This window comes from Lissotriton helveticus, chromosome 5_1 (genome assembly GCF_964261635.1).
Source record: "Lissotriton helveticus chromosome 5_1, aLisHel1.1, whole genome shotgun sequence".
NCBI classification, from domain to species: domain Eukaryota; kingdom Metazoa; phylum Chordata; class Amphibia; order Caudata; family Salamandridae; genus Lissotriton; species Lissotriton helveticus.
In genome coordinates this window covers 241411827-241427322 of record NC_136065.1, presented here as the reverse complement: position 1 = coordinate 241427322, position 15496 = coordinate 241411827, and the positions used below count along the sequence as shown (strand labels likewise).

General features: G+C 41.7%; 1 protein-coding gene across 4 annotated transcripts in view; it reads left to right on the top strand.

Annotated features, from left to right (window-relative positions):
- PNPLA7 (patatin like domain 7, lysophospholipase) overlaps window positions 1-14351 on the top strand; it is a 1524034-nt gene extending 1509683 nt beyond the window's left edge. For all 4 annotated transcript variants that reach the window (XM_078642105.1, XM_078642108.1, XM_078642106.1 and 1 more), the window contains one exon: window positions 6582-14351. In XM_078642105.1, the coding sequence (XP_078498231.1) occupies window positions 6582-6644 (63 nt within the window). In that variant the 3' untranslated portion in view covers window positions 6645-14351. The remainder of the gene's footprint in view (window positions 1-6581) is intronic.
- The last annotated feature ends 1145 nt before the right edge of the window (window positions 14352-15496 follow it).

The window sequence follows — 15496 nt, the reverse complement described above, 5'->3', positions numbered from 1 at the left end:
AATGTTTTTTTGAGCATGCGAAGAATGTTGAAGCAGGATGAGGATACGGCGCTGACTTGTCTGTTCATTGAAAGTGAGGAATCCAGGATAACGCCTAGGTTCCGTGCGTGGTCTGTCGGGATGGGTGCTTTTCCGAGGGCTTCTGGCCACCAAGAGTCGTCCCATGCAGAGGGGGATGTACCTAAGATGAGGACTTCAGTTTTATCTGAGTTCAGTTTCAGACGGCTGTGTTTCATCCATTCGGCAACTTCTTTCATTCCTTCGTGTAGGTTTGTTTTGGCGGTGCTGGGGTCATTGGTGAGAGAAAGGATCAGTTGAGTGTCATCCGCGTAGGAGATGATGTTGAGATTGTGTTGGCGAGCGATGGCCGCAAGGGGGCTCATGTATACGTTGAAGAGGGTGGGGCTGAGTGAGGATCCTTGTGGTACGCCACAGATGACTTCAGTGGCCTCGGACTTGAATGGTGGAAGGCGGACTCTCTGGGTTCTTCCGGTGAGGAACGAGGTGATCCATTCAAGTGCTTTTCCTTGTATTCCGATGTTTCTGAGGCGTTGTAGAAGGGTGCTGTGGCAGACTGTGTCGAAGGCTGCAGAGAGGTCGAGGAGGATGAGGGCGACTGTGTCTCCATTGTCCAGTAGAGTTCGAATGTCGTCTGTTGCTGCGATGAGGGCGGTCTCAGTGCTGTGTTTTGCTCGGAAGCCAGATTGTGAGGAGTCGAGGGATTTGTTGGCTTCGAGGAAAGCGGCGAGTTGGTTGTTGACAGCTTTCTCGATGACTTTGGCCGGGAAAGGAAGGAGCGATATGGGGCGGTAATTTTTGAGTTCGGTGGGGTCCGCTGTGGGTTTTTTCAGAAGGGCAGTGAGTTCAGCGTGTTTCCAGCTTTCCGGGAAGGTGGCGGAGTTGAAGGAGCAGTTGATGACGTCTCGGAGGTGCGGTGCTATGACGGAGTCTGCTTTGTTGAAGATGTGGTGAGGACATGGGTCAGTGGGGGATCCTGAGTGGATGGAGTTCATCAGGCGGATGGTGTCCTCAGTGGAGATTGGGTTCCAGTCGTTGAGGGTGTTCAAGGGGGGAGAATGTTCAGCATATGGTTGGGTGGGTTGATCTCCGGGTTGGTTGTCGAAGCTGTTGTGGATGTCTGCAATTTTGTTGTGGAAGAATGAGGCTAGGGAGTCGCAGAGGGCTTGAGAGGGGGTGATGTCGTTGGAGTTGGCCGAGGGATTGGTAAATTCCTTGACGATGTTGAATAGTTCCTTGCTGTTGTGGGCGTTGTTATCTAGTCGGTCCTTGAAAGCGGCTTTCTTGGCATTTCGGATCAGTTGGTGGTGTATGCGGGTGGCGTTTTTGAAGGCGTCCTTGGTGCTGGTGGTTGGGTCTTTTTTCCAGGCCTTCTCAAGGGAGCGGCAGAGTTTCTTGGATTTCTTAAGATCATCGTTGAACCAGGAGGCCTTCTTGCTGCCGAGTTTGAATTGTCGTTTTTTCAGTGGTGCTAGGATGTCGGAGCTGTTGGATAACCAAAGGGTGAGGTTGGTGGCGGCTTGGTCGGGGTTTGAGGAGTGGGCTGGGGGGTTTAGAAGAAGCGATGAGGAGATCTGGTCGATGGTGATTTTGTTCCAGTTTCTTTGCAGAGTTGGTTGGGGGTGGTTGATGGGTTTAGGCTTGTTGTAGGTGAAGTGAACGCAGCTGTGGTCAGTCCAGAGGAGATCCGTAGTGTGTTTGAAGGAGACATGGTTGCTGGAGGTGAAGATGGGGTCGAGTGTGTGACCTGCGATGTGGGTGGGGGAAGTGACCAGTTGTTTAAGTCCGAGGTTGGCGAGGTTGTCTAAGAGGGTGGTGGTGTTGCGGTCGTTGTTCTTTTCAAGGTGAAAGTTGAGGTCTCCCAGAAGGATGTAATCTTTGGAGGGGAGCGCGTGTGGAGTGATGAAGTCCGTGATGTCTTCACTGAATTTTGTGCGGGGTCCTGGTGGTCTGTAGAGGAGGGTGCCTCTGAGTGTGGTCTTGGGGTCGATGTGGATCTGGAAGTGAAGGTGTTCAGAGTTGGCGAGGTTGACGTCAGAGCTGGTTGAGATGTGGATTGATTTTTTATGGACGATAGCGATTCCTCCTCCTGTGTGGCCGGTACGGTCCTTGCGTGTGATCTTATAATCTTCAGGGATGGCAATGGTGATGTCTGGGGCGGAGGAAGCGTTCATCCATGTTTCTGTTAGGAAGGCGACGTCTGGAGAGATGGTGTCTAGTAGATTCCATAGGTCAATGGCGTGTCTGTGGACCGATCGGGTGTTGAGAAGGATGCATTGTAGGTGGTTGGGGTCGGGAATCTGTGGTGTGGTCGTAGCGGAGATGTTGTCGGTACCGCTGAATTTGCAGGAGTAGCATGAGAAAGGTCCATGGGTGTGTCCAGGAGCGGCTTGGATGCAGTTGGGGGCGCGACCGGGGTTAAGGGCTAGGAGGGTGGCGGCATCGTAGGTAATGCGGGATGGCTGGGCAGTGCGAGGGGCAGGGGGTCTGGCGCTGGGCGCGGTCCAGGCGCGGACGGGCGTAGACGGGCTTACCTTTGGCGCACCTTCGGCGCGGATTGGGCGCGGACGCTGCGCGTGAACGCTGCGCGCGGGAGCAGCTGTCATATATGGATAGTGGAGGGGGAGGGGCGAGGGCGGCTCAGCTGGGAGGCGTGGCGGGCTCCAGGGATCACAATAACAACAAAATGGAGGCGGAGGGGGGAGCACAGCGTCGCACTAGTGAAAAACTCGCACAAACAGTCAAAGCGGCTGATAAAATAATTTAAAGTGCAAATAAATCAACTCGGCAAGCAGGCACACAGCAGGCAATTAAAATTAGGCAGTTCTTATGAGGAAAAGCAGCACAACGATACCGAGTGTCACGAGGGGACACTGGGGAGCGACCACTCAGCCCGAGGGACAGGAGCGAGTCACGGCGCTCTCAGGTACTGGAGCGCTGATCTGGTCAGTGGGAGGGCGGCTCAGTGGCATTCGAGATGCAAATGCACAAAGGTAGTAACTTGGTCATCAGTTTGGAGTTTAGTGGCACATTGAAAGCAGGTGCTAAATTACAGTATCAATCATCGATACTGCCCAGTGACTGCTGTGGGATTGAAAGAAAAGTATTTTACAGTGAGTGCCAGTATCGAAGGTCAAGAAATAACAAGAGACATAGACACTACCACATTCTCGGACAACAACCTGTCATGTGCTATATTGATGTTATTGCACAGACAGCATACAAGTTTGCTTTTAAAGTTCCCAGGAGCCTTCACTAGGGACCTTATAGCTGGGATAGAAATGTCATCATTAGTAGAAGAATGTTACAAGCCTAATCACATAGTAGAAATGTTCTTAAATAATATCATGCACAATGTAAAGTGTTTACTTGGGATATAGTAATAGCACTGGACTGTTGTAAAATAGCTAAGTGCTTAGATTTTAATTAGTAGCTTTTGAAGGCAACCCCAAAGCGAATTACTTACAGAAGATTTGTGGGAAACTTGTAAATGTCAAGTTGAACTTAATATGTCACCAACAAAGCAGAAATCGCACCTTTAAACTTAAAAAACCCTTTCAGTACATAGCAGTAAAAATAAAAATCTTAGCAAATTATTTGTCTATGATTTTTTTTAAAGTGTTCGGCAAATTCAGCCTCTAAAAAAAACAGTAACATCTTAAACAGTGAGTAAAATATTAAACAATGAAGAAAAATATATTGAATTTCCGAGTATTTATCATGAAACAAAAAAATTACCTTTAAAATAGATTCCTTTTTTTTATTTCCAGGAAGCAAGTCAAGCTCTTAGAACAACTTCTCAAATATTTGTGTGATTAAAACCTGCAAACCCACTAAACCAAACATATCACTACAGGACATTTGCCTCTATATAATTATTTGTCAGTATACAGTACTGTCTTGTTTACGGTAGTAGATGCAACTGTCATTTTTATTCCGAATCATGGAAACTATCCAGAGATGTGTTTTCATGTAAACTGATAGCCCTCCTTATTGTAATCGTCTAGACCTGGGGTCTCCAACCATTTATATAAAAGAGCTACGTATCATTAATGAAAATCATTCGGAGCTACTAATATTATTAGTATTGTAATAGTGACATCAGAAAAAATTACATTAGTGGCCACTCCATGCAAGATTGTCAGCAGTGGTTACCTCAGTGCATCAGGCAGGGTTGCCAGCAGTATTGTAAAAAGATTGTATTAATTTGGAATGCCTTACATGGATACATCATAACAGCCATAGCTGTAATACTCCTGACACCAAGGTAATAAAACAAGTATTAAGTCTTCCCAACACTGCACGAGTTATCAATCTGTTATCAGCTTTCAATATATTTTCGAAATTTACCAATTGTTCATAGAACATACATCAGGTTATGAGTTCTGAAAATACACGCATTATAGTCTCAAACACATGTTTTTCAATTTTGGCATACATACATTAATTTAACTTACCAAAAGCTTCTACTTTAATATGCTCGGAGGCACACAAGAGAGCAATTTGCAGGTATCTGCCAAGCTACCAGTAGCTCACGACCTACTCATTGGAGAAGCCTGGTCTAGAAACTAAGCTTTTCTCCAGTTCCTAGCCAGACCGCTTGATAAGCTAGTATCAAATTTGGCAACTTTGGTCAGGGTATAAGGGTGAAAGCATGTCAAAGATTTGAAAATATAAGTTGAAACTGCTATACAAGGTTAAACTTTATTGGAAACATCTGGAACACTGAAAAAGCATTTAACATAATTGACTGGAGATTCTTGGGTGGAGCCTTAGAGACCATAGCCTTTGGTCATGGGCTTTTGAGGTTTAACTCAATGCAGCCCCTAGAATACTGTTGTCTCACAGATCAAAAATGTATTAATGACACTTAGCAGGGAGAACAATTTGAGATTACATAAAATATATTTTCAAAGAAACATTAAAGAACAAATTAAATTACCTGGCACAGCTTACTGAGAAACAAAAGCACTCGTGAAATTGTCAAAACCTCTTTGTGTTGAATAGGGTGAAAGTGGAGAAAAAGAGCTCTTTAGGAGAGACTTTAAGTTTATTTTAAGACAAACCTATGCAGATCTCCAAGAAAATCGAGTTTTTGCTGAGTAACATTAAGAAACTTCCATGTATTTGGCAATCTTGTGGTGTATTACTATCAGGAGTGGCAAAGACAATCAGAAAGACTGTGAGGGAACGCTCTGGCATGCCCTTTTGCACCTCAGAAGAGGGTCTTTACCATCAACATATACATTATTAACTCAATTACAAAATCATTGCTTGAAGTAAAGGACCTACTAGCAATCAGGATGAGACAATGGTCATAGAATTCACTTGAGATCAAGTGAATATCCCCATTCCTTATACCTTGAATCAGGCTGTTCAAATAGTGTAAAATGATTTTTGTCTAGATGACAAGGAAAGGCTACAACAATTCCAGTCACGCTATTAGACATTCCATCCCCAAATCCAGCTAGATGCATTAAAACAATTCAATTTGAAAGACCATTTAAACCCACCATCATATAAACATCTCTGATGAATCCTTTTAGGGTGTCTTTGTGGAAAAAATGACGATGGGCGTGGGATACTGATTGAGAAATATACCAATGGAAATATCAGGAGAACAGTTTAATTTTGCCGCCATCATCAATTTGTGTTCTGTTTGAGAATGTATTTTCTAAGGTTAGTTATGTAGGTTCGCCCAAAAGAGCCTTACTGTTACTTTTCCATATCATTGTGGGTTGCTGATGCACATTTGGGTGTATTCTCTGGTAATTGTATAATTTTGGATGGAGATCCTCGCTGCTTTGAAAGGTGTGTTAGCCTTAAAGATCCTGTGTGATCTGGAGGGGATCAAGTTAGAACTCGTTGTTGGAGATGTTTAACCAATGGGCTCCTCTCATCAGGCCAGGTTATTTCACCTTGGAGCAAAGGCATATGCGATAAGAAACTTTCTACTTTGGTTCTTTAATGGATATTTAAAATATGGAGCACAATCATGCTAGTCACTTACAAATTGAATGACCATTCGAAGCAATTTTATAAAATGTGACAATCAGGCGGAATTCAGATCACCCAGAAGAGAGAAGTGATATCTTATTTAAAGGCACTAAACACTTTTGCTTAATTAAAGACACAAAGAAACCTTGATACTTTTCTTTCAAAAAAGATAATCTCTCAAGACCTCACTTATGGCAGTGAGTTGTCAAAATATGTCCTAAGAATGGTTTCTTGTCATTTTGTAGGTTGATAACATGCATGGGGCGGAGGGGAGTCTGGGTTGTGCTTTTCAAAACCAAACGTATTTATTGATTTGCAGTCCTCTTCCCTTATCAATAAATGTAATCATAGAAATGCTTGTATCCTAAAATTCATATTTAAGAATCCTTCACTTTTGTACTAAATGTTCCTTAAACTAAGGAAAAGTGGGGACAGTGTGAGCTATTAGAACCAAACTCAAAGTTTCATTTACATTTTTCAATGTAATGAGTAAGCATCGATGCTTCAAATGACGGAGAATCTGTGGGGCCTGATCTAACAAATTATTTTCATTCTTTTATCTTAAGGATGAAGATGATGAAGTGGAGTTAAGACAACGTGCCACTGCAAAGAGACCAGAGATGAGATAAAGCAACAGAAAGCAATGAACTTATTTGAATCTAGTACACATGCAACCCTCAGGAGTCACTCCTAGTGTATATCGAACATGGCTGGTGATCAAATGGCCACAAACCTATTTTTATTAAGAACAAAAATGTTTTCCTTTATGGAGTTTTTACTTTTTGCAACCTTGTGGGTTAAATTATCTGAGAATGATTTCCACAACCACAGGATTCGAGTCCATTTGAGATGTATCCAACTTTGGAAAGTGTTTTTTAGATATTTGGAGGGCCTTTGCTGCACACAGTAGATCCTTGGCAGGTTATTTGGAACTGATATGATGCAGCTGGAAAGGAACACAAAGGTAGATGTCAAGCAATTTGGTGTGTTTTCCTGCGGAAAATAACGTTATGTTTTGTTACAACCAAAGAAGTATGTTCCGTCCATAAACGGGTGATGTTGTGGCCTTTTATTCAGTCTGCTACCTCCTTGTGAAAAGAACATCCACGTTGATGCTTAGATTATTGTTGGACCCCTGTAACTAATTTAACTAAATAGCCTTGTTAAATGTTGTTTTGATGGCCCTCACAATCCGAGACCTATGGCATTGCATTATTTCATAGCTAAGAAAAACCACTGCAACCAGAAGTGTGCCTTTTTTTACCACTAGGGGACATAGTGTTATGAAGTGCCTTACTGTCTATTCTGATCAAGTCTTCCATCATTGCTGCTTGGGAATTGCGTTTTGACAGCTGGTGATCTCCGTTTGGTAAAAGGTTGTAAAATAAGGTATAGATTATTGGGAATTGTCCTATTAGAAAACATTATACGCCAATTAAAGCGATCAAAGGCTCAGAAGATGCTGCACAGCTTGTACGCATAGTAATCGTCATTGCCTTTCACATCAAAAGGCTCATTAAAATTGAAAAACACTTTGAGCTGCCTCTTAAATTAATCATGCCAGGGGTTTGCCTTAAAGATTTGTTGGCAATAAAGCACCTTCAACCATCATTTATACATGTTAGCGCTTCATAGCCAGAACTGGAATAGTTTGTTCCTTATTTCAGGCTTGAGCTGTATTCTGAAGAACGCTCATTTGACCCTCTACCCTAGTGTCAAGGAGAGAGTGCATGATGGAGCAACTCAGCCTGTGGTTTAAAGCTAAGGTTGTGCTCAAAAGTACACCCAGTCTCTTGATATTAAATTTGTTATCCCTAGATCCATCTACTGGCTTTAATAAACATGCCACTTAACTTGCAAAACTTCAACCAAGTGTCAGCAGTATTCGTAATACATAACATGTTAGGTCCTATTTGTACTCTACCACTTCCTGGAGTTAGCAGTGTGCACAGAGGTGGGTATATCACAGATACGCTTACATGTCCCTCAACTATCCTGTTTGCCCACCCAAAGAACAAAGGCTCTAATTTATAAGTGTTTCTGTTCAAACAAATACTACAGGTGGTGGATTAGCAAACTGAGCTTTCCATCCATATCGGATGCTTTAATATGAGCTAAAAAGTTGCTAGAGTTGGGTTTTCATACCTGAATTCCTGAATTCTAAGCTTCATTCCAGGCAGGGGACACATGATACCATGTTCAGTATATTGATCATAAATCCCACTACTTTACATAATATAAACGTTTTGCGTGGCTCCAAAAGTTTGTATGGGCACAGACCCCACATAATCTTACTTCATCCTTGGGAAGTAATTCTGAATCTGTTTGAGATCACTGGTGTCTAAGTCTTCTAACCCCTGTGTCAGTCCTGGAGTCCCTGCCTCTGGATGACCCTTCCAGAGGTTTTACACACATTAGATACCTCAGTGTAACATCAGTACCAACGGGTGCATGGCTGCACTGCCCACAGAATCAATCCTCGGCATGTTTTTTGTTTCGGCCTTATCACCCATGAAACTATACAATTAAAAAGACAACAAATCTTGGTACTAAATCCATACAACACAACTTATAACCACTTGACCTTATAAAACGATAACAAAAGAGTCTGGCTTCATGTCTCTTTGGAATAGGAATACATTTAATGAAACAATCAAAAATAAAGCTGGTTGGATGATTCATTTCAAAATTAGTTGGCTGTGAAAACAGTAAAATGAAATTGAAATGCCACCATTTTTTCAGCAGCTGGTAGGGAAACCTGCTGGAGCTGCTCAAAAGTTGTGCTATTCCAGCCATACCACCTTGGATTCTTCCCTTCTTCTAGAACCGTCTCACACAGTGTTGTGAAATGAAGTAGCCTTATTTTTTATAAAGTGTCCATTGTGGGTTTGTTAACATTCCTCTAATTCTACCTGGGTCACCCGCTCCTTTTCGAGTGACCCAGGCATTTATGTTTGTGTTTTTTGGTTTAACGTGACCAAAAATCTACATTTCAATCAAAGTAGAATAATGTTTGACTTCAAACAAAATAACAAGAAAAAAACTAAATGCATAGCATTGAGGCGCAATGGGCAGATAGGTGAATAGAGTGGGTAGTTTCTAGTGAGCAGCTGATTTCACTATATAACCAGCGTTTGAATTTCTTATGATCATTCTCCAAATTGTTGATGTTGTCTCAGCTTAAAAGGGATTTTTGTGCTTCTTGAAGTACCTTTGTATCCTTGGTCCCCATGACATTCAAGTTACATTTCAATCTCCTCTTGCCTGATGGCGAAAGACACTCTCGGCATAAATAATTTTTTGAGGGAATGAAGTCTTATACAACAGGCATAAAACTCTCAGCGCAGTAAAACAAAAAACAAAGTTTCAATTGTAGAATTGCTTATATGTTTCAGAATCAATGTCTCGAAGAATTTAGAGAATTTTTTTTTAATTGATCTTGAGTGTCCTTGTAATAAGCTTAAAAGATTAATCTTTTGCTCTTTAAGAAGCTCACAGTCCTCTGAACACACTGGGCCATAATTAATTTGCCATAATATGCCCTGTGCCACCTTCTCCTTGAGCCATCCTTTGTCTGGAGAAAGTTTTGCCAACCTTGGGGAGAGTCATCCTCTTTCAGGGAGTACTTGGAGTCGGTTGGACGATAAGCTGCAGTGGCATTGGATTTGCATCTACCTGGGTCGGAGTTAACAGGCAACAAAAGGTCTTAACCCTAATAAGGAGTGAATTTGTTCTGTGTATCAGGTTACAATATTGTAAGTTCTGTGGCACCTAAAATCTTAAAATTAAACAGTTGCCAGCTCACTGGTCCTAATTACTAATTCGGCTTGCTTCATACTTGAGTTGGTGTTTGCCAAATTCTTGTCCAATTCCATATTACTTTGTTAGGAAAAAAGACTGCTACCTTTCGTAGGTTTTCCCTTAGAGCTACTGCACCTCTGATGGTTTAATAATTCTTCCGATGACTGGACCAATTAGCGATAGAGATACCACCATATCCCCATACCAATGTTTTAAAGTTGTGAGCATCGAAAGCAGAGGGGGCAAGTATGTTTTTTTATGGGTAGAGTCAGATTGGATTGGTTGGGCTCATGTGTTAATTACACATGAGAGCCATCATTTAATCACTAGGGTGCTTCAGGCCAGAAGACACTTACAGTACAGTGAATTGCAGAGCTGATTAATGATTTAATACATTAACAACCGAAATAATAGTAGTGCATATCACTTACTAGTAATTTAAACAACTCACTAGAAAATGAGTGTATATTTGGCCTTTGTCTCCAAGTTTAACAGTCATATGCATGCGGCTTGGTGTGAGAGCTTAGGATCTCAGCCAAGACATTTATTCTCCTACTTTTTAATTGTTTTTATATGTGTTCGTTCTTTGCTTCTAAGAACGCTCTACTGATGGATATTAGTAAAGGTTTTAGGAATTTATACCCAACTCTCGCTCTCAAGTGCCACTGTCCAGATTTCTGACATGGGCTAGCATGCTGGAAAAAAGGAGAAGGTTGAATATTGTGTGTTTTTTTAGCTATCTCACCCGAGTTCTGTTTCCACAAATACTCTTCCCTGAAATCCTACACTACTTTTGTCACAACTACTCTATAAGGAAATATCAAGCATATTGATTGTGTGAGCTGTTAGATTGCTTTTACATTGATAGATATAAGCACACCTGTCAAGTTTCACAGGTCCGCTTTTTTTGTTCTAATAGTGGGTCTTACAGCCCTGATCTATACTGGAGTAAATAAGACTACAAGTCACAGAATACAAATTAAAAAAACATGGACTTTATTAAATAGTCATACATAGACCTGGAAAACTTGGCAGCACTGTTTACGAGGGGTTGTAGTCCATGGTCAGCAAAGAAAAGGGAAGGTGTCTGAAATAACAGTGCACGTTGGCCCTAATGCAAGTGATTCTCTTAATGACGTTTTGGGCAGAAATATGACAGAAACCTGGAGGATGCTGTTCCCATAAAAGGGTCAGAATTGTGAAATAACATTGCACATGCATGTTATTCCCCGTTCTATAGGAGCCTAAAGGAAAGTCAGTTGTAATCCCCCAGTAGTACCACAACCTGGAATTTAAGATGACCCCTTTAACACTAGCACGTGGTATTACGGGGCCAAACATACTGTGGGGCTCGAGATGAAGCCTACGGTAGTGGAATATGTCCTGAAATACCCCCAAAATGTGTCCTGGGTCGTATTACAAGACTGGAATGTTTCTAGAACTACATCAGCGAGAATGGAATGTATCCTTAATTACATCACAAAGCCTGCCATGCTTCCTGAAATTAGGTCTTAGCGACTGAAATATGCTCTTGAAAGCATGTAACTGCCCCGAATGCGATCCCCCGTGATGTGGTGCTGAAAGGTGTGGTGCGTCACATCTCGAAAACTGGAATGTGATCAAAATGTCCTCAGAAAAAGTGGGATATTTCCAGAATGACATCCCAAAGCCTGGAGTGCGTCCAGAGTCGCTTATCATTTACTAGAATGTGTCTGGGATGTCATCACCCCGTAGACATGCCTGATTCAATGTAAATGTGTTCTAAATGACGACACAATGGTTGGAACACGCCATGGAAGCCATCCCAGCGGATTTTGCTGGAAACTGGAATGGGGCCTATGTTACCTCACAAAGACTGGAATGCTTCCCTGTTTGCCTTCCTCCTCTTGGAATGCATGGCAAATGTTTTTTAAAGTGTTTCTATTGAGTGTAAACCAAGAGTTACGAATATACCTCAACCAATATGCTAACCTCTGTCGTCCTGATGCAGCATCCAAAGAATCTTCTGCACCACACAGTTCTATTTTTAAGATGCAGCATCCCTCCTGAAGAGTTTCGTATGAACGAGCCCCCATTTGTATGTCCTTTCATGTATCGTTATTACAGTACCGCAGCCAGTGATATAAAATGCCTTCTTGAAGCACAGGCCACTGACTGGGTTGGTCCCCAATTCCTGACTGATTGGGCTTTGTCTTAAGTAATATTACTTAGAGTTGTGAGTGTGAACCGCACAGTAAAAAGGGAAATTGAATTGTTTACAATTGCGTCATTCCACGTGATTAAATGTGCCCTCGATCCCTTTGTACAGACTGAGATGGAATGAGTCCCAAGTTTGTCCTTGACACACAGCTCCAATCCAGCGTATGACTCTGTGATGGGATAATACCAATCTTTTATCATGGCCGCGTCCACTTGAACATGAAATCCCTTTTGACTTTGACCGTGCCTTACTAGGACAGCATGCGTTATGGGTCTACAGTAACCTTTGACACATGGGATGTTCTGACTATTAAAGTGCCTCTTGGGCAGTAGAACTGCCTATTAATTGCAGAGCAAGTGTGCAGAGAAAACTGTATGTTGCCTTGTTCTGAAAACATTACAGCAAGAATGAGGATCATTAGAGGCGGCAGAGGAGGCTCATTGATCCTGATCAATGTATCATTGTTAAAATATTTTGTAAATTGCACTAATGCCTGTCTGGTTCCAGTGGGAATAGCGTTATTCTTCTGGAGACCATTCCGCTGTTCAGCAGAACGAGGCCCATAACTCTTACACCGGAGCTATTGCAGGAAAACAGGAGTTATTGTTCTGAATGTGAAGTTATTTATGTGGATAAATGGTGCCCCAGTATGCAGACCAGGCCTCGGGGCCTACGTTGGGTCCTAGTTTCCGCTGTGTCCTGTGTGTGGAACTGCTCGGCCTGATGGATGGTTCTTTGTGGGGTGCTAGGTATGTCATCTCCACAACTATGGCTGCGGAGATAATAGAGTGAAATACACAAGGATTACAGTGACTAGATGTGATGTGCGCTGGTGTTTTTGTTTTTGATGAATGTGACACTCTGTGACACCGTCGGTGGGCAGATTGTCTATGATTAATGCTTAAGGTGGATAAGCATTTTGACATCAAGGCTGCACTCTATAGTGAATGTATATAGAGATATGGTACGGCTTATGTATAGGCAAGAGACAATTTGTGATGTGCAGATTCGTTATAGCAAATCCACCCTCTTTCGTAATGTTCATCCTTGTCTGTGTACATGAGGTAGATCAGTTGGAGCAGGCTGAGCAGTTTACTACCAGGCTCCTGGTGAGGCATCCACACCATACTACTTTTTAACAAATATACTACCTATAAATTCCGGAGTCTGTGCTTCCTTACAGCTACCCAGGCTGTCAAGTCTTCCCTTTTACCTAGGTTTATTCATAGTGTCAGTATTTAATTATTTACACAACCAGGGTTGTCAATATGCATCTTTGTAAACTGTAAAAGTAGAGCGATTTAGTAATCCCATGGTCTGTACAACAGAAAACCAGCTTTGTGGTTAATATGCGTCTGATAGACTTTCTGGCTGTAATGCAGGTATGCATGGACAACCTAGAGGACATCTTTCCATCAAGAATATTTGCCCATCATGCACACAAAGCCAACATTGCATTTTGAATTGTACACTCCCACCTGCCGGCTGACCCCAATTCATGAGGACCAATCTTATTCAGTCCAGTAGTTTCAGCCTTACACTCGCACTAAGTGCTGTCACACGTATGCCCATACTAAGAATGGGAAAAGTCAAACCTCAAGTGCCAGGATGCTAAAGTGCTGCTGGCGACATAGCAGGGCTGGCTGAAAGTAACTCCCATGATATGGGTCCAGTGAACAGTTGTGTACCAGTGTTTCCACTTCAAACTGCTAAGTGAGGAGCAGCTTGGTGAAGGATCAGTTAGTTATAGAAAACAAATGATGCCCAAGACGCTACTACCTGTCGCACTTTATTGACTTTATTTTTTTAACTGACCCTGTATAGATCCAATTCCTGTTAATAGAAAATATGCAATGCCTGATGCAAATGTTATGCCTAATGGTGTATATAGAAAAACGTGTGTTGCTTGCTGCAGGGCATACCGATGAGTGGGTTTCAATAGTAGTGTGAATCACTAAGAAACTTTTTTAAGAAACGTAAATATTACAGCATTTTCTACGAAAGAACACAAACTAGAGAATCAATTTTTTTTTCTACATCAGATTTTTGGCTTAGGAAAGAAAAGGAAGTGAATGTCTAAGTGAAGTAACTGATCTTGCCATGAGGAGATCTTGGCAAACTGCCCCCTACATATATTACTCTGTTTTCACATGTTTGTATAATTTGTCTACCAGATTTCTGTGCTGTTATGTAAAGAAAGAATCAATGGGGGTGATGATGCAGTGCCAGGATATCTTTAAGAAAAAATGCATTTGCTGCTGTGGGCAATTTGACCAGAATAGACTACGTTTTTTTTCCTTCTCTTTGTAAATAATAAAAACAACTTTCAATCTCATTGTATTCTTATTTCACAAACTGGTGGCTTTCAGCTTACTCTATTTGATTGTGGTTTCTGCAAATATTTGTCTATTCTGTGTAGTTCAATAGTTTCCGCATGAAAAGTTTTAACTCCTCTATTACATTACTGAAAATAGGGAAGACCTTTTACATATGATTTATGATTGTGGTTACTTTTTAAACACAAATGTAATGATTACTAAATTGTTATCCTTCGAAAAAGCCCAACAACATGACTTCTACAAGCTAAAGCCTCCTGTTTCAATATAGTTTATTTCCAAATTTAAAGGGGATACATCTTTGAGTTGACAGGATCGAACAGTTGTTGGAGATTTGTGGTGACGCATTTCATAATTCAACAAATAAATGCACCTGAATTTTACAGCATAATCCATACGAATCATCATGTTTACAATTCTTTGTAGGTGTAGCTTTGATTTTTGTGAAGTCCATGTGGCAATTGAATTCAGGCCTTTACGGAGAATTTTCTGTATTCCCAAACATCTTGCAGATCTATCATAATTTCCTGGATTTTATTAATTTACTGGTTCAAACTACTTGGCACAAAATGAAATAATCTATGGAATGCACACTTCACCAGAATCCAAATAGATTTCAAACATTTTAATTTAGTATTGATGGCACACGTTTTTCATAAGATCCCTGTTTCATGGGAAATCATGTTAAAACTCCTCCTATGGTAAACTCTTGTGTTGTTAATGAATGGGTTTTCCATGGCACTCCAGAAGTTGTAGTTTTAATTGCTTTTATTAAAGCACAGTGAACCCCACCACCAACGTTTTCAGCCAAGAGATGGCCTTTGTCACGTCCTTCACCACCTTTGGTTTTTCTTTGTCACGTAACCGTAATAAATTAATAAAAGCAATTAAAACTACAACTTCTGGAGTGCCATGGAATTCTTGTTTTGGGACATAATTGCGAGGTATGGTCCAACCTCGACATAGGCACCAGCGGAATGAAGTGCGCACCGGATTGTTTATATATATGTGTGTGTGTATATATATGTATATATATGATTCCCCTGTAGAGATGTCACTCCTGGAGGAGTTACCGCTCAAACACCAACGGCAGTTGCAGCCCACCTGGCCTTCCCACTTCCTTCATGCAGCTTGCCAAACGCGT